The sequence below is a fragment of the Cottoperca gobio genome, chromosome 23, assembly GCF_900634415.1.
Source record: "Cottoperca gobio chromosome 23, fCotGob3.1, whole genome shotgun sequence".
Lineage (NCBI taxonomy): Eukaryota > Metazoa > Chordata > Actinopteri > Perciformes > Bovichtidae > Cottoperca > Cottoperca gobio.
This window is the reverse complement of record NC_041377.1, coordinates 6,896,916-6,916,050: the sequence shown is the minus strand read 5'-3', so window position 1 is coordinate 6,916,050 and position 19,135 is coordinate 6,896,916. Positions and strand designations below refer to the sequence as shown.

General features: G+C 41.5%; 1 protein-coding gene across 1 annotated transcript in view; it reads right to left on the bottom strand.

Moving 5' to 3' along the window:
* The window catches only part of hmga2 (high mobility group AT-hook 2), a 36,129-nt gene extending 18,054 nt beyond the window's left edge, over nucleotides 1-18,075 (bottom strand). Inside the window, exons 1-3 of the mRNA XM_029462518.1 lie at nucleotides 17,968-18,075; nucleotides 16,788-16,874; nucleotides 11,734-11,784 (exon numbers count right to left, since the gene is read on the bottom strand). Coding sequence (XP_029318378.1) covers nucleotides 11,734-11,784; nucleotides 16,788-16,874; nucleotides 17,968-18,075 — 246 coding nt within the window. The remainder of the gene's footprint in view (nucleotides 1-11,733; nucleotides 11,785-16,787; nucleotides 16,875-17,967) is intronic.
* Between the last annotated feature and the right edge of the window lie 1,060 nt (nucleotides 18,076-19,135).

Here is a 19,135-nt window from a genome sequence, read left to right as displayed (position 1 = left end):
TGCAGGATACATACCTATTATTGTAGCCATTACTAATTCAAGGAATCAGCATGTTAGCAAAGCACATACTTGAATGTTCAAAGTAGTGTACACACATTCAAATGTAATCTTGATCTTTTTAAAAGTTGAATGTAGTGATGAAGAGAAGCGTCTAAAAAATAATCAATTATTCTCATCGTGGTCAACACTATTAGAAAATTGGCAAACACACAACTATAGCATGTTTGTTATAAAATAAACTACTTCACTGTGAGGTCAATACTGAATCAAGACCTCAGCATGACCTGCTGTCTGTTTACCGTCATGTTTACTCCTCGAGGTTTGTAAAGATCCGTGTGAACACCGACCGGACCAGACCTAAAAAGGCAACAATGTAAAATAAACGTAACTAAGTGGTCCAACAGTTTGTCTACACAGGAGGCGTTTCAGTTGCGGTTTTTTTCTCCCTCCATGTCATTGAAACAGATTTGCTCCTATTTTACAATCCAGCTGTCAACACAGGCCGTGTAGAAGCTCAACTTTCCCTTGCTCTCCACTATACGTATGTAAACCTGGCCCGAAACCTATTTTCACACTTCAAGTCTATTTTATTTCCCCCGGTTTAATGTAGTGATTGTGCAATGGGCTCTGAGCGCTGCAAAAACGCAGGTGGCCTACACTCAACACTGCACCTGAACGCATCTTGTGTGGACACAGCCATAGGACTGAAGCTACACCAACACCACAAATAACACCTTCACATTGACTACCGCTTCTATTTTTTAACATGTGATTGCATGTATATCATTAATACATGTTAATAAGTGTATCTGATACATCTGTATTTGTGTACCTGATTGTACTGTATGGGTGAATATAAAGTGCATTGTGTTCCTGCTCTGCTGTCCTTATCCCATAAGAAAGGTGCTGCTGCTGTTTGCTCTGGTTAACCGTTACTGGGCCTGCTAACCTTTGGACCTCCTTTGAAGCCAAATGGATAATTTGACCAACCTTCCCTCAAACAAACACAAGTCTGCACGGAGTCTGAGATATGCCTCGGATGAAATGCGGAGTGTGGTGTGAGGCCGTTAAAACCTGGAATGCTCACCATTTAAATTGTTAAAATGTAACTGTGCCTAATAGAGCACTTAGGTAGGTAAACATTTGACTTATCTGGCAGTTTTGTTAAACGCTTGGGAATTCCCAGACTGCTGAAGTGAAGCGTCTGTCAGGAGAACCTTTAGGGAAATTTGTCAATTTATTATGGAGGCTCCAAAGTGCCAATAGAATAATTATAGAATTGTAAAGTGCATAATTATGATCCATTGCTTAACTTATACGTTAATAAAACAAAACCATAAAGCGATTTCATCAAATGTACATTTAATTGACACTATTTAGAACTACCTACTTGCACTAATTATTACATTTACTGATTAATACTATTATTGCCTCCGCTATAAGATGGTTATGTTTTGGGTTCTGTTTGTTTGTTTCTGTGTTTAAAAACTACTGGTCTGATGTTCATGAAGCTTGGTGTGGCACGGGCCAAGGAAGAACTCTCGGCGGTCTAGTGGTCTAGTGGTTAGGCTTCCAAATAGAACGAAGTTATGAGTTCAACCTGCCACAATTGTGCACTTAACCCCGAGTTGCTCCCGGGGGACTGTTAGTTCACTGTAAGTCCCTCCGGTTAAGAGTGTCTGCTAAATGACAAATGTAAATGTAAAACCCATTACATTTTGGAGCGGATCCAAATCACGGGGCGGATACAGAAAATATTTTTCACTTCCATTAACATTGCAAGATAGGCCATTATGCGGTTCTAGTTATTTACAAAAGGGGCTTTACATAACTGTCCATCCATCCTCAGTCCAATAATCCGACAATTTGGTCCAGACTGAATCATTTCAACAATTAGCGGATTGATTGGCATCAAATTTTGGAAAGAAATCCTTGGTTTTTGTCAACCGCTGACCTTTTCACCGTGGTCCGACGAACATTTATCATGGTTCATACCTTGCAGTCAGAAAGGTAGATGACCCTAAGTGAACACTTTCATACTTCTTCAATTTTGATGACCTCATGAGCCCTTGCTCCAGAAAATTGGCCTCAGGCCGAACCTTACAGTTTTTGCACCATAAGATTCTAAAGTTGTCCCTTTCTCGCCGTACACACACTTCCTGATCTCTCGCCCACATGTGCATGCTTTCTATCTTGCATTTTCTCCCATTCTCTTCCTCTCTTGTTCTTTGTTTCTTTTCTTCCAACAATGCTAGGCCTTGAACTTGACCCCGTGAGACTTCCGCACATGAGTGGTCAACCCGATTCAGGCTTTGGGTTCCAGAAAGAATATTAAATCTTGGTCTCTTACACTCACATGTCTTCTGTGTGAGAGTCTGATTACAGCTTGTTATTGTCTAAGTGTCTCCAGATCAGGCACTCTAACTTGTTCAAACACGCAGGTATTCCTCTATAGATTATTGTATTGTATTCAAAAGGTTATGTGGAGGTTCGTCTTTTGACTCTATCACTGCTCAACCCCAGAAAACACACAGAAGCAAAGAATGCAAGACAAAAGAACAAATCTTCAATTGACTGGTGCAAAAATTACACCTACACATCATCGCTACCCAGTAGCTTTCCCTCCAGAAAAGCCATCATTATCCTGGAAAAAAGCCATATGTTGTGATGCGATATGAACTGATGGAAATAAACCAGGGATCTTACAGCTACAGACAGCTACAGAAGTAGCATTGCCCCACCAGAGTTATGAATTGCACCTATCAGAGTCCAACTAAACCCAGCGATTAGGGGGAATTTGCCGAAGGGCCCTTTGTACAAGAGAAAAATATCTGTCGTTGCAAGGAATGTGGAAAATTCCTAGCAGACAAGCAGGCTTTTGTTGGTAGGGTTTTGGGGGGTGCTCTGGAAGGAAAGAAAGGCGCAGACAAATTGGATCGGCTCCATTTAGGAGGCTCTGCTGTTTGAAGTGAAATCTGTTCCCAGAGTAGCTCAAAAGAAAAAAGAAAGAAAAGTAGAAATGCAATATGTCTGCCTAGACTTTACAACTATTTTCTTGCTTTTTGTTTGCATTTAGAGAATAAATGCAGGTACGCTGGTTCAGCGTATATTATGTTTGTGAGCGCAGCAGTCTTTAGTGTCTTGGAACTATTTCATGCAAATGCATGTGGCTGTTTCCCAGCGTGCATGCATGGCTGCTTTGAAACAGGAAGGACTCTATGCATGGCACTCGGCCCTGCCTTGTTTTAACAGAGCGTTGCAGATGTTATGAATTAACCTGTCGGCCCTGGAACAGCTCACTTCCTGCCTCATAATAGTGGTAGCAGAAATACTCTAATGACTTAAATGTCCATATCTATTTAAGGAATTTAAAAGAACTGCATTGTTGAAGGAAAAGGGAAAAATCCAAGCCATCACTACACAAACAGCCAGGACACCACAGGACAGCCATGTAACTTCCTGTGTAAAACAAACAGTGAATGTGTGCTCTCCTTGTCTGACTGCACTACAAACATGCATGCTAAGATCTTCTTGAGCAGGTTTTCATTACAATGTACCTGCAGAAGCTCAGCGATTATTTTATGTTGTTGCTGCTTTTAGTGGTATTCTTCAATGAACTTGAATTTCCTAATTGATAATAGTGATCTCATGAAGGAGCCCTGAAGCCAATTTATTTATTTATTTGTATATTTTCCAATAAAAAATGCAATGTATATTCAAGGCAGCAACATGTTGCCCCAAATACACATGTTCACTCTTTATTTCCATTTAAAGAACCTTGAGGTTACGTTATTTATTCCTATAGCAATTCAAACAATTTGCCAGGCTTGCCATTGTGGTTGTCAACGCACATGCTAACTCCCCGGGGTTTCCTCTGTTTATTCCTGAAGTGAAACATGATGCATCACTGTGTGCCAGAGGATTTTTGTCAGGAAAAAAGCTTTCATATTGAATCGCTACAATGGACCAATAAAAAAGAGAACCGTGCTAAAATGTTAGGTTATAACAATATGGTGTAACGTAACCATCGAGTAACCCCATGTTGACCTAAATGTTATCTCTGCAGCAGTCTTAAACTCCACTGCTTTCTGCATCCTAATCTGTGTTGCAGTTGCTGCCATGATGTTGTAACTGCAGAGTGAAATGATTAAACTTCTCCAGAGGCTGCAGCAGCAAGAAAAAAAAAAGAGGGGGTGGGGGGGGCGGGTATGGGAGTTAGGAGAGGGAGTCATAGGTGACCTGTGGAAATCCGCTAAGGTCCCAGAGAACTCCTGATGTTTGTAGAGTCCCTGTCTGAACAAAGGCCTCTAGTGGCTGGAATTCCGCCTTTCAGCCGGGCAGCAGCCGAGGCTGGAGGAAGGTGGGGGGTTGAGAATGTAGGGAATGAGGCAAAGCTGCTGCCCACCCCCAACTCCTTTCTATGTCTCTCTGTGGTCTTTCTTTCTCTCTTACAAATAGCCTCGGGAAGGAGTACGATACAGCAGAACCAATCTAAAAATAACTAAATGCACCTCATCCAGTCAACCATCGACATAAAAACTGCAATTAACCGCAACCTTAATACAAAAACTCCTGTCCTCTTCATACAAGAACAAATTAGTAATGTGTGTCAGAACTTTTAACAGCATGAAGAAGAATGAGCCTTTAATGTGAACTCATTTCTCACGTTATAATGTAACCAAAGTGATACAACACACTAGTGATTAAACATATGGAGTGTCTATTAAAGTTTTTTACATTTGCTCTTCTCAGCACGCTGTATCCAAACGAATGTGTCTGTGTGCAGTTCAACAGCACAAAATAAAACGATGTGTTTTACATTACCGGTTTGTTTAGAATTGACAGAGGAAGAACTGGATAGTTATCATAAACAGCCAAAACCACAAAGTCATGCAACTTTATCTCCTGCTAATTAGGTTAAAATGCACTTTGCAAATGCACAAGTCGGGATTACATCATGCCACCAAGATGACTTATTTTAATTCAATGTATTAAACCACTCCAGACAATCACCTCCTCACATAACTGTGACGGCAATGTTCATGTCACTCTCATGTGACACGTCTCACAAGCCCTCAAGTCTTTTTTATATAAAAGTCACAAGGGAAATCTTAAAAGTTAGGACATTGTAACCTTTCCGTTTTATTTCTTTGATAAAAAATCTATTTTAAAAAGGTGGGTTTTTACACAATACAGTTTGCTGCCCTGATCTCTTCAGGTAAGATTCAAAGTCTAGGAGGCCAAGAAGAAAATAATGGAGGATCTCAGGGAGCGAGGGGGAACATAAGACACTAAAAGGTCAGATATATAACTTGGGGTATAAAGCCAGCTGGTTGCTTGTTATTGTATTAATAATTTAATAAATTCATTGATAAAATAAAGAGAACTAGTTTTGGGTGCACCGGTGCAAACAATGTACAAGAATAGTCTTGAGCCCTGTACTCAGTGACAGTTCAAAGTAATTTACAAATTGCATTGTAAAAACATAAGACATGATTCAAATAATAATCAGAATTTAAACACATTAAAACACACACACACACACACACACACACACACACACACACACACACACACACACACACACACACACACACACACACACACACACACACACTCACACAAAAACCCTGCTGGAAGTTTAGTTTCTGTGTAAATCCTCAATTCATGGATGAACTTTAAAAACATGCTTGTGTGGGCATTATGATTGTTCCCCCAATGTGTGTGTGTGTGTGTGTGTGTGTGTGTGTGTGTGTGTGTGTGTGTGTGTGTGTGTGTGTGTGTGTGTGTGTGTATGTGTGAAACTTAAAGGCAAAGTGAGGGAAATGGAGTATTAGTTTGCTGTGGAAATGGAAATGATATGATAATATGTTTATTGATTTACTTATAGCTATATAGTTATTTTTTACTTGGAAGAATATCCTCTGACGATCTTATGCACTGCCCAACTCTGCCCTTGTTTAAATCTGAACTTGCCCCTGCTCTCAATTTAGTATGTTTTGTTAATTTCATAAATGTTTTAATGTTACATGACATGATAAAGTAGACCTTGAAGCTCCAGCTTGTAAAATTCTCCCTGTTCTGACCCTTTCCTAGAGGGAATCATCACTACCTTTTCCAGGTGATTAAAAAGAAAACATGTACACACCAGACTCAGTGTGTTTTTGAATTCAGACTAATGTGAAATATCTGCTACCGCACAGTTCTCTGGAGTCCGGCCAGTTAGGCCAGAGTAGACAGCTGAGCTTTCTAGCTGAGCTCGGTTAGTACCAGCAAGCATACTGAAACCAATATACAATCAGCTTCTGTGTTTAAGAGATAAATATGACAGCTGATGAGAAATGGAAAAGAATACCACTTACAGAAAGTCATAATTCAGCAGCTGGAAATTCAAACAATGACGATGAATACTTCAATACTTTAAATGACAGACATAAAATGATATCAAGACTTATTTTTTCATTTTTGTTATTGTTTGTTTTTCTCCTTAAGTGGACGGTAGGTCCGTTGTATAAGAAGGTGAAGTTCAAACACTGCCGACCAGTGATTGGTCAGAGAGAATCGTCACTAGCGCGACACAGGATAGCCCGCACAATTTTTGAAACGCACAATATTAGCGACATGTGCACAGTGGAAAATGAAATAAGAGAAAAAGGACCTGGAACTAAAAGTGAGTTTAGTCAAGACGAACCGAACCATACAGTGGAAATTAAGCTTAAGAGTCCACTGCCATGCTAGAGACTCTGTGAGACTGTACTTTGGCACTGCAATAGTTTGAGCTAAATGCTAAAGTCAGCATGCTAACTCACTCACAATGACAAATGCTTACATGCTGATGTTCAGCAGGTAAAATGTCCCCAATGTTCACCACCTTAGTTTAGCGCGTTGGCATGCTGACATTAGGTACTCAACACAAAGTACATCAGAACATCCACAAACAACACAAAGATAGGACGACATCACATGCGACAGCTGTGGGCAACCCTACAGCACAACAACAGAGCAAAACCACTCACAGCATCCACTGGGAGAGGTCAAAGGTCATCGACCAGGAGTTCAAGATGGACCATTACGCACATGACGTAAATATGGAACTTTTAGACAACTGAACCATCTCCATCTTAACTGAGCAAACTCCATTGTTGATGAAAATGTGGAGATAGAGTTAAAAGCAAGTTAGTGGAACTCTGCCGGTGAATCTGTTGCCCAGTAACCCTGGAGGCCGAGTTCCATATTTTCTCTGTGAGGCATGCCAAGGCTATAAAAAGAGTCTTAATGTCTGACACAATTGCACAATTACCCCTGCCTCACACATGCAGACTTTCAAAGGAGAGGAGTTTTCAGATGCTGCTGGTTTCTGAGGACTTTCCAGGCCTCCTCACCACTTTTTCAAAGCCGCTGGACAAACTCCTAATCGTGCTGCTCATCACCTCTGCCAGACTTTCTTACTTTTCTTCTACTTTTCTGCCTGGCATCTGCCTTCGGTGTTTGACCCAAAGCCAAGAGCAGCAGAGTCTTGTGTGGGAGGTGGGAGTAGACCTCTTCCATTCACACTATATAAACTCCCCTATAACACACTCATGCCATAGCACTTGTGCTCCCTTGCCCATTCACTTAGTCATTTCCGCACATTAAATGCTGAGGCTATTAGTCTCACAGTAGACTCCATTTAACACCAATAAGGGTTTGCATGGGCACAGAAAGGGGAGATGGGTATGAGTGTGTCCTGGGTGTGAGTTACTTCGGATGTGACTGCAGAGTATCAAACACAAAGAGGCAGCTGTATGGAAGGCAGCAGGACAGCCCCAAGGGCAGGGAAATAGTTTGGCTTCGAAACCCTGGCAGAGGAACTGGCTGACCAGTGGAAAGGGAAGCAAAGCACAAATAGAGGTTGATGCAGAATAATATTTTCTCCGCTTTCCTGTCCTTTCTATAGAACTACAAATGGTGCAATTCCTGCTTGGCATTGTTGGAACATTGCTAGACTAATCATCTTTGTTTCACTTGTTTGAAGCCTTATTTGTGATGTATTGCTGTATTACAAGGGTTAAATTGTAAAAACTCTAAACTGGATTCACTTGAATGGCGAAAACTCTTATCCCACGTTCACACAAATGCACAAGTTTCACATTCTGCAGAATAAGACTGCTTATACATTGACCTCCGTGACAATTCCACGTTCTTTGTAATTCCAGCACGGACAGGACACGAAAGTTGGAACAGCGCCAATATCGCCAACAGAAGAATGAAGAAGATGTTTACTTTGTGTACTCTCTGAACGTGCACAAGAAAACTCAACAGTGCACCTTTAATTAGAACAGACTGCTAACCCTAACCCTTAAGAACCATTAAGAACCAATTGACTTCAATTATCTAAAACACACGAGTCTCCAGGTTCTTGTCCCCTACCAGTATGCCATTGCTGTGATAATTCCCTTGCCAGTATATTCAAAAAGACCGCACTATAAATACTTTTGTTTTTACAACTTTCATTGTTATTGCGTGCCAACAAGAAAGCCTTTCTGATAGGCAGCCAAATGTTAAGAATGCCAAAGCTTTACTGTAACAAGGCTTCAAACAGGGACAAAGAGTTTAGCTTGCCCGTAGAGGAACCAACACATAAAATCCAATGGACAGTCGCCATTTGGCAGCAGAAAAGGGGAACTGCTGTGCACAACTGATGAATGCAATCTATTGGAGAGCGGAGACTCCCCCTTCAAGCTTTTACGAGCAGAGGAAGCTGGTCAGCTTGGCAGAGGTCTGCCTATCCATCTCAGCACCTGCACACAGAGGACAGGACCTGCAGCCATACCGTGGAGGAGCAATAAGACATACCGATGAGGGACTGGCCCTGGATTAGCCAGGTCTGGCTAGCCCTAGCAGTTCCTGCCAGCTGTGTGGTGGTGGTACAGGAGATATCCGCTATTGGATCGATATTGATCCATCCGTTATATATACACCCACTTAGTCCATCAAGAGCAGGGGGTTTGAGCCTATCCTACATCAGACACTTAGTTGTAGCATCCTTCCTGGTAGACTCTGTTTTTTCTTGTAGCTCAGCCAATAATGTTACAATCTGTACAGCATAAGACCCCCTCTGTCCTTAGAGCCTTGCCGTGGATAAGGATTATACTGGTATAAGTAGAAGTAGTTATACTGGGGAACCTGTTTCTCTTTGGTATAATAAGGTTAATTAAGTCAACTGATTATGTGGGTAGATGCAAAACAGGGATGGATGAACATTTTCACTTTTGCAACTTTTGTTGCTACAAGACTTTTTTCTTTATATGTCTCCACATTAAATTGTACCTGCTACTCTAAAGTGAATCATAGTCCTAAACTGTCTGTCTGTCTGTCTGTCTGTCTGTCTGTCTGTCTGGCCTGATTGTCATATGGGTGTCAGCACATGTCCTGCGGCAGTCCCAAAGGTACACTATCTACAGTACACAACTGACTAGTTTGCAGTGCGGCCTGTCTGGAGTTCTGCCAGATGGGTTGACGTAAAGCAATGGAGTCCGCTGTGTGGGTGGATGTTGGTGTGTGTACCTGGGACATGCAGGCACCAGCAGGCAGCACAACAAAGGAAAGCTGCAGTAAACCTCAACAGTTTTATCAGTTCAGTCCAAGGGTTCAGTGGCTGCCCGCTGCTGGGTTGACAAACTGATTTGTTGGTGTTGCTTCTTTGACATAACGCAATACTTGGCTCATAAAATGCAAATCTCGACGATTTTTGCATGTTTTAATAAATGTAGCAAAAATTATTTGCCGACCATTGTACGAACGCTCAAATTGCTCTCATTGAAATTATTTTCAATCCAATTTGAAATCCAACTTGCCAAGACTCGCTTGCAAACTGTAAGCCTTCACCGTAAACATCATATCTGTTGTTATTACTACAAACCCCTAAACGGGGATTTAGACCAAAAAGCAAAGAAAACAGCCCTGCATTAAAACAACACTGCATCCAGTCAGTCCAGTTGGAGTAACAGATTAATGCATTTAAAGGCTTATCAGACACTAAACCTGCACAAGGGTTTGTAATACTCTCAGGCAGTAGAAATTCAGTGTTCACAAAACCAAGTAATCTGGTAGGTCTGAGACTTTTAAGGTCATCATCAGTGACGAACAAAACAAATCAACTTGCATTTCTGTTACAACGTAATATGAAAACACAACATGACGTTCTCTGTGATGGCGTTCATGGGTTGCTCGTGGTGCGACTACACCTGATTACAACAGGTTCACGCCGGACCTGGCCTTCATTCCTTCATTGTGTCTTTCTGCTGTCTTAAGACAACATTTTAAAATAGTTGCAGAGCTTTTTCTTCCCCAACTATTTTAAGGGCTGGCCAGACCTTTAACTGACAATGTCCAAACAAAGTAGTTAAACTAATGTCACGTCATATAAAATGGACTTTAGACAAGAGAAAGATTCCCATGTTTACAACTTGGACTTTGCCTGAGGTGAGGCACTTCTGGGCACTCCCGTGCTGTTTAGTGCCGGATATATCACAGCTTTCAGAAGAATCTCTCACCACTTGTAATCACCACTTGGATGTTGTCGTGGAAGGCATTTACAAGTCAGAAAGTGGTCATTACAATAGCTTTGATAGGACATTCTGGAACAATGTCATAAAGTAGATTAAAGTATTTAATGATATCTTTTCACAAGCCAACAATGATCCCTGAGAGTAATTTATAATCACATTATAATGCAATATAACAGTGATTATAATGCACATCATTTTAGTGCATTACAACTATAGGAATTATAATACAAAATATAAAATGTTACCAGCAATTATTGAGCTTCTAAGTCATTATAAATTGCTTTAAAATGTCATAATTGTTATAAAGCATTGTGAATATTTATGAGTTCTTAGAACTTTAATTATACAGTGCTATACGCAGATTACAACGCATTCTAAGTATGTTTACAATACATTATAGACACGTCCTGTTGTTGAAGGCCGTGAGGATTCAATGTACATGCATGTGAACCCGGCCGTTCATTTACATGCTGTAGCTTTTGAAGCCACCGCATGGAGCTGATAAGTCTCAGCAAGAGCATGCACCAGTAAACCAGCAGAAGTTGGTCGGTGGAGAATACACTAAATATGCTAATATTTCTTCTTGTAGGATTTATTTTTTTCCCCCTTTGACACATAAAAATGCAGGCGTGATATATGCGGGAGAAAGTTCACGTTCCCTGCATCTCTCCTCGCCCTTCCTGGTGGCACTTCTAACTGCCGGCTGCTTTTCCCTGCACTATCAATCAGGCCTGTTACTTTGGAGCTGATAAACACTGAGGCCTTCAAGCTGTCACTGGAATTATTTAAGTATTCCTGCGGGCCAGCGTGGAGAGTAAACATTTTCTTTGACTGATAACACAAACATTTTGGAGATATCCCTGAACACACATACACCAGCAACAACCAGAGAGGAACCTCTGAATGTATTAAAGCCACATAATGAAAGTTGATAACGAGAAATGAGCACAAAATAGTGAAACAGTCCATTTAAATGTGCATTAAAACTGGGAGACAAAATGCTTTTGAATGATAAGAAACAAAGTGTAGAAATTCAATATTTTTCAGGGCTTCTGCCACAAATAGATTCAATTAACTGGCACAAGTCATAATACACAGCCGCTCTTGTGTTGTGTGTTGTGTACAGTATCCAGCATGCCAGCAGCAGACACGAGCTCAGACCTTAAGAAAAACAATGACTCACCCATTTCCTGGGTCGCCCCCTGGGTCTTTTCTCCCCGGTCGCCTCTGCTTTCTGTGAAGACATAGATTAGGACAAATACAATCAGACTTCATGATATAAACATTTTATATAAAACCCCTGATTGGCTACACATGTTAAGGTATATTTGAAGGCACCAGTACAGCAGGTCAAAGTTGAATCAATGGGTCTGTAAACTGACGTTTACAACAGACAGTTTGGGTTAAACATTTTGTTTTTGACTAACCTAGGGGTTTGTTTTTAACCTGTCCGATCCTCTGACTGCTTGTACTTCTTGACTTATTTGTTGTTTCTTTATCAATGTGTGATGACAGGTATTAACTTATTGAGTACAATGTTAACATGGCGGATAGAAATTATGTCCAGGTTCTAATAAACCAGAATTATTCTTTAGGTATAGAAATACATTAAGTTATGTATTAGTATAAGTACACACTAGAGTACCAAATGTGGATTAATCCACCGCTGAAAATAGTCCCCAAATAACGCACAATTTCCTCCTGTTTGAGTAATGTTTGCTAAAAGCTACAGTGGTATATTGTATCCACAATAGCATGGGCATGACCCAAGTTATTAAAGTATGCACGTGTACAGAGCATTCCCTTACTGTGAAATGAATACCTGGAATGTCCCTGTGTGTTTGGCTCGAGGGGAGGGAATTACCTTTCTTACTAAGATAGCAGAATGATGTGATGTTTGTGGAAATTGGGAGAGATTGGATCCTGCAGACGGCTCGTTGCAGTCAAGAAGCCAAGCTCTGCAGTCATCCGCAATTAACAAGACCAGACCTGTGTCAATAATTCATCGAATATATCCAGGCTCCCTGGCTCTAGAAATCTTAGTCAAATTGCTGAGCTGCGATTAATTCTGCAGACAATGACAAGCAAGTATCAGTGGTGTTGGTGGTGGTGGTGGTGTTGGTGGTGTGGCATGTGTGTGACTTTCTGAAGTCATTTGGCTCAGTAAACAACACCAGCTCCTCTGTCATCCTGACACGGAGTGCAAGCCATCCAGCCTGGTCACATGGCAGCAGGTGGAGTGTCCTGCTGGACGCCAGAGTAAGGCTAAACAATTAACCAAAATGTTATCGAAAATCGCAATATGGCCCACTGCAACTTTGTTTGTTAACGGCCAAATTGATCCCATTCTGAATCAGGTTTTGTGGGTCTGCGGAAATGTCCCGGCTTAACAAACCATATTCTACACACTTAAGAAAAATCTTTTCTTTGGTACAGAATGTTTTTTAATACACACTGGGCTTTAAAAAATACCAAAAGAAAAAGATAAAACTACAAATTGTTAACCTTTTACAGACATTGTAGAGTACGTTCTCGTAGTTGTTACATGTAGAGTAAACTTGTGTAATTACTTTTTCATTGAGTTTTAAGGAACTTTTGGTTCATCTTAGCCAATCACACAATACCAGTGCTTTAATAGTGCTTGATTATAATTTGTAGTAATTGTATTTCACTTCTGCTCTTTTACATTTCACACCTTTGTACATGATGCTAGTAACACATAATGATGTTGCTTACTGATTACTATTATATTACTATAAAGCCGAGGTTTTCTAAGTGGGAGGCTCCAGAGGCTTAGTATTACATCAGTTATTACATTAATTAAAAGTCCTCTTAGAAACCAAGAGAATGTAAAGTATCTGACTGATTTCACATGTTATATTAAAGCCATTTATGAGAAGCAGAAGTATATTAAGTAACGACACAATAATGATGTCTTGTCATGTGATGTTCCAATGCTCTGCTATTGTGGGTTTCTATCGTGACGTATCACATTGTTGGCTAGCCAATCTGTGTACTGTAATCCCAGGTCTCTGTTTGGGATGCTGCATTTTTAATGTGGAGATTTAATCGTCTGAAAGACAACACCCTGTTTAATTAATCATCAGTGTGTTTTATATGTCTGAGCACAGAGATGCAGTATATCTGCAGCAGCACTGAATACTCAGGGATCTGACTCAAATCACCATTACAAAAAGAGTAATGTGATCATTTTCGGTTCTGCCACTGCTGTGGTTTAAGTTTGGTTAGGTTTAGGCAGAAAAATGACTTTCTCAGGGTGAGAGAAGGGTTGTGGTTTGGGTTTGGGGTTTGTTTAGGTTAGCGAACCTTTTTTGTGACGGTTAAAAGAAAAACCACTTGGCTAGGGGAAAGATCATGGTTAAAGAAAGTAAACGTTGACTGTCGAAAATGAGAAGCAAACACTGACCAATCCGTCCACCCAGACCTCTTCCCTACAAGGTTTTTGGGGTGTATAACAACGCCACAAAAGACAAAAGTTATAGGGTCTTTGTCAGTCAAACATAGATCATATTTAGGCATGTAAACAATCGTCTGATGCCATCAGCTTTTTAGGGAGGAGGGTGGTATCACAAGGTTTCAAGGTCGGACTTGCTTGGTAGCAATAAGGAAGTTTCGACAAGGAATCTTTGTTTCAGTGAAGTTCAGTTCCTGATATGAACGTATGCTAACAGACTAAGAGTCTAAAGCCATGCTCTGTAAGGCTGTCTGAGCCAAATGCTAAAATGACGTTGTTTTTAACATGTTAGCATGCTAACATTTGCTGATTTGCAACTGTGGATGATGTCATTAGTCCTGCTATGATTTAAAACAAAGTGCTGGACAAATTAAATAAGTGATCAGCTAGGTTTGTAGGCTTCATTCTTAGGGGAGCGGGAATATGAATATGTACAAAAAGAGTGTGTGAGAGACTGACTTCACAGTCAGTATAGCCATGCTGCTAACATTGCTAAAAGATTCCTCCAACAAAAAACAAAAATGACCCATGAGCATTTTCTGATCTAGAACTTCTATCATCAGGACAACATCATTTGTCAGTGCCTTCCGAAACTATTCATAGGCAAACCTGTCTCCTAAAAATTACGTTCCCATACAACTTAACGGCATTCTCAATTACATTTGTACGCAGTCGCAGTTTTAAACATGAGGTTAAGGTTGTGAGATGAAACAAAACAAAACTAGAAGGGCACTTGGAGAGCGCAGACCTCCGTCAAGGCCATGCCTCAGAGCCCTGCACTGGACTGTTTTCTTAATCCCTCTCCCAAACATTCTGACCATGCCTTTACGCCCGGCCCCGCACATGCAAGCATAAAAAGCATTTTCACACCATTGGTTTTAGTGACATTTGTGTTTTGGTTATTGGGTGAAATCCAGAGGGCCCGCAGTTAGGGTTAGGGTTAACCTAGGGTTGAGACAAAGTATGTTTCCTGGAAACGTAATTGACGTTGCAATTTCGCTGTATGGTAAATGTAATTTTTAGGAGACCAGATCGTCATATGAGAGAGTTCTGATCTACCTATTTTTATAGTCAAGGCTTTTTTTTTTCAACTCCCGTGTGAACCTGAACTTTTTGTGTGTGCAACACTACGAATGTCTCCAAGGAGAGGATGTCTGTAAGCGTAAGCTGTTATACTCATTTGTACAATTCATCACGTCAAGACTGCTACGACAACGCAGGCCTTTTTGGCCCACCTTTGAATGTGGCCATACAGAAAAGGTCAGACAGCACTTCAGAGGACCTTGTTTGTTTTCGAGGCACATTGAAGCATTCACAGTCTTTGGTCATCAATCCATCCACCTTGACACTCTAATGGAAGTAATGACAGAACTGTCATTATTCACAAAGCCTTGTCAGGGGGTTATTTTAAGTGTTTAAACAAACGACCAATCCGACCAGTCTCAGATTTTGTAGAGATCTCATTTCCCTTCCCCAAAACCTGACATTTTCTGTGAATAGCGCCTTCTTATTTTTCAAAATGGTGTAAAAGCTAGTCTATATTTTGGTGGTGTGCAGGTGTGCAGTACAATTGTTTCTACTTACAAGCTGCCATGGGACCTGTCAGAGATTGCAGAAGTGATTGATATGGGGAGGGGAAGTGAACTTTTAAAGAGTATAAGTTAAAGGTGTGGGCTGACCCGGGACTCTTTCATCTGGAAAGATTGATATCTTCAGTGTTTATCATAACAATACCAGATGAGATGAGACTGGATTATGGCGAGAGCAGAGTGGTTCACTTTTCAAAGTGCTGGGAATGTTTACAGTGGTTCATGGTGGCAAGGGAGCACTAAGGCTGCTGTCATCATGAGCCTAACACAGTTTCATCTAACTAATGAATGAAGACACAGGGACTTGCCTTGGCCTCGCTGAGATGTACAGCATCACAACCCAGAAAGGTGAGGATATTGCTGTAAAATTCCAAAGCTTCTCTTGGGATCAGCTTTTCTTTGCAACTTTAATCTTTACTCATTCATCAGCTCTATCTCTGTGTACACAAGTGTGTGAGAGTGCTGCTGAGTTATGGCCGCACGTTTCTATCATCCCAGATGCACAAATAGGCTCCTGTGTTTATGTGTTCACGTTTGCAGTGGGGTTTCTATTGTTGGAAGATCTTGTCGAGGTATGTTTCTCTTTTTACGACTGGAACATGCTTCTGTCGTGCACAGGTGTGAATACCTGTACAGAACCTGAACATGTTGTTTTCTGTTCTCTGCGTACATCCACAAAGACCTGTATACTCTATCTCAGTGTTTCTCAAATGGAGGTGCTGCAAGGGGTACACACAGTTTTCAATGTTAATTTAATGCAATAAAACCTATGGTGGTTGTTTTTATTTTCAGCGGTGGTGCTGTATTGAACTGCATCACACTGCAAGATGTTTCTAATATGTACTTAATCCTCTCTCTCATGTACATTCACACCTGGTGGTGCAGTCTAATATAAGCCCACCACTAACTTCGGCCTCAAAAAATATTTTAATCCACTCTCGACACAAACTCAGCATTTAGCTTCACTAAACAGGATTAATGGCAGGTCTGATTGTACAGGTGAACCTAATAAATGTGAGTTTCTTTGCAGAGGCCGATGCTAAAGTTTAGGCAACTACACAGATCCTGAAAGAAGCATAACAAATGGCTTGTATTGGTTACGGAATGTAAACCAATGAATGTCCCAAAAAAGTGACATTAGCAAGCGTATGTGTGATTCAGGTGCTGCCTCACCTTCTGCGCTGCCTTGGAGGGGCCCTTGTTCTTGCTTCCTTTGGGGCGGCCCCTCGGTCGCTTGGGGACAGGCTCTCCACTGGGCTCCTGAAACGGAGGGGGGACATGACATGGATGGTGGTCAGGAAACAAAGCTTTGAACCCCCCCATTTGGACATTGCTTTATGGGTCAAGACCAAAAGAGGGACAAAGGTTGTGTGTGTGTGGGCGTGCGTACTTGTGTGTGTGTGTGTGTGTGTGTGTGTGTGTGGTGTGTGTGTGTGTGTGTGTGTGTGTGTGTGTGTGTGTGTGTATGTATGTGTGTGTTTGGCAAATTGTGTCTGCATAGAGGGAATGAATTCAGTCAGATCTTCCACTTTTCAACTTTGCACAATTTGCCTTCAGTATTTCTATAATCTTAATAACCTGGTAGTGCACTTCATAATGTGTCAAGATGTAGACTAACAACTAAGTGTAACTCCACATAAAAACCAGCTGCAGGCTGTAGTGTTTCTGAAAGAGTCCAGTTTCTCTCACCTACAGTGACTGCAGCCTGCAGTGTGAATGGACGTGATTTTGGTGTGAAATGTTGGTTGGAATGTGACTCACCAGTGAATCACATCTATAAACACATTCACAGAAACACGTTCAAAGCCCTCAGTTGCCATGGCGTCTCTGATTCAACTCAAGGAAGATGTGCAGAATTACATTCCCATACTTTTCTTTTTACTCATGCTGTCAATTAAAGATCATCAGCCACAGACTGGAAACAGGCACAGTCCTCCCCATGTGTATTCAGCATACATAAAGCAGCATATTTGTAAAAACAATGTATAACCTTGTTTTACAGATAGGTTTAAGTATAGGCTACTAAACACATGCCACAGGGTTGCACACCCTACTTCAACGTCAACATGGAACAATGAATTACAAATAACCTTAAAACAGATTACGCAATGTGTGCAATGTCATTACGTAAAATCAAAGTGGCATACCCACCTTGGTACAAGACCTGTAGTCACTCACTGCTAAAGTTTGGGCTTATCTCTCCGAGCAAAATAAAGTGTCTAAAAGTCACATCTCGGCCACACAATGTGCAGAGAGGCTACAATCTGGATTTGATTCTTTTTTACTCGCAGCGACAGGACGTACGTGTGTCCGCAGAGCGCCTTCTGTGAACGGCAGCGGGGCACAAACTTACTTTTTGTGGCTTCCTCGGTCTCCCCGGCCTCCTCTTCTGGGGCTCCGCGGCCCCCGTGGGCTCCTGGGAGCCAGAGCTCTCCACGGCCTCGTCCCCACGTCCGCTCATGGTTCCCGGTGCAGCGGCCCCTCCGTTCTCCCGGTGAATAGAAACGATAGGGGGGGAAAAAATGCAGGAAAAAAAACTTCCAACAGGTCTTGTTGTAAGTCTCCCACAGGCGGCAGGACTGAAGCCGATACAATAAAAAGCCAGTGAGCAGCTGGAAGGTTTGGCTCAGAGAGCAGAAGAAGACAGAGCACCGGGGGGGGGGGGGGGGAGGGGGGAGACGGCGGAGTCTGAGACACCGAGCGGCTCCGACTCAAACTCGGCTACAACACACCGCGGCACCGGGCAGGACCATGCAGCAGCGAGGCGTGACAGCTCGGCACGGATCGTCTGAGAAGTGTGGGCATAATAACCGCATCCACAGCCCACTCCAAAACCAGTACCCACTCAATGAGGATGGGTTTAAAAAAAAAAAAAAAAAAAGATGAAGAAGAAGAAGAAGAAGAAGAAGAAGAAGGAGAAGGAAAAAAAGAAAGAAATCACCTCTCCCGTGGGTGGATAACACGGGCGGGGGAGGGGGGTCTGGATGGGAGCCAGAGAAAACAGAGAGGAGACGGAATCCTGGCTGCGGGCCAGACATGGCAGGCCGCATTTTATGAATTAAATTCACATTTTCACACGTTTCAATGGAATCCGCTGCTGTCGGATACTGGACAGCCATTCAGAGTTCACCTTTGTGAAATATGAAGTATTTTCTTTATGTTGGGGAGAAATATCGCCTCTCTAGAAAAAGAATGGATACAAGCAGTAACTTCTGTTACAAACATTTTGTCATTTTGGAGAAGTAAATAATACATTTACGCCTGCTCAGCCTAATTGTAGGTGTGATAACAAATAACTTTGTTTTATTCTCGCCTGGAATGTAACTTTATACAAAACATTTTGAATCCCTAATGAATAATTATAAGAATAACTTTGCTAATAAAGTGTTTTTCAAACATGGCGTGAAAATGTGAAACCTAGCTACATTTTGCATAGGCTTTGTAAGTGTGGTGAATTAAAATGTGAAACACATGTTCAAACTCTCCAGGTTAAGAGTGCCTTTTTTATTGTGAAGCTGACA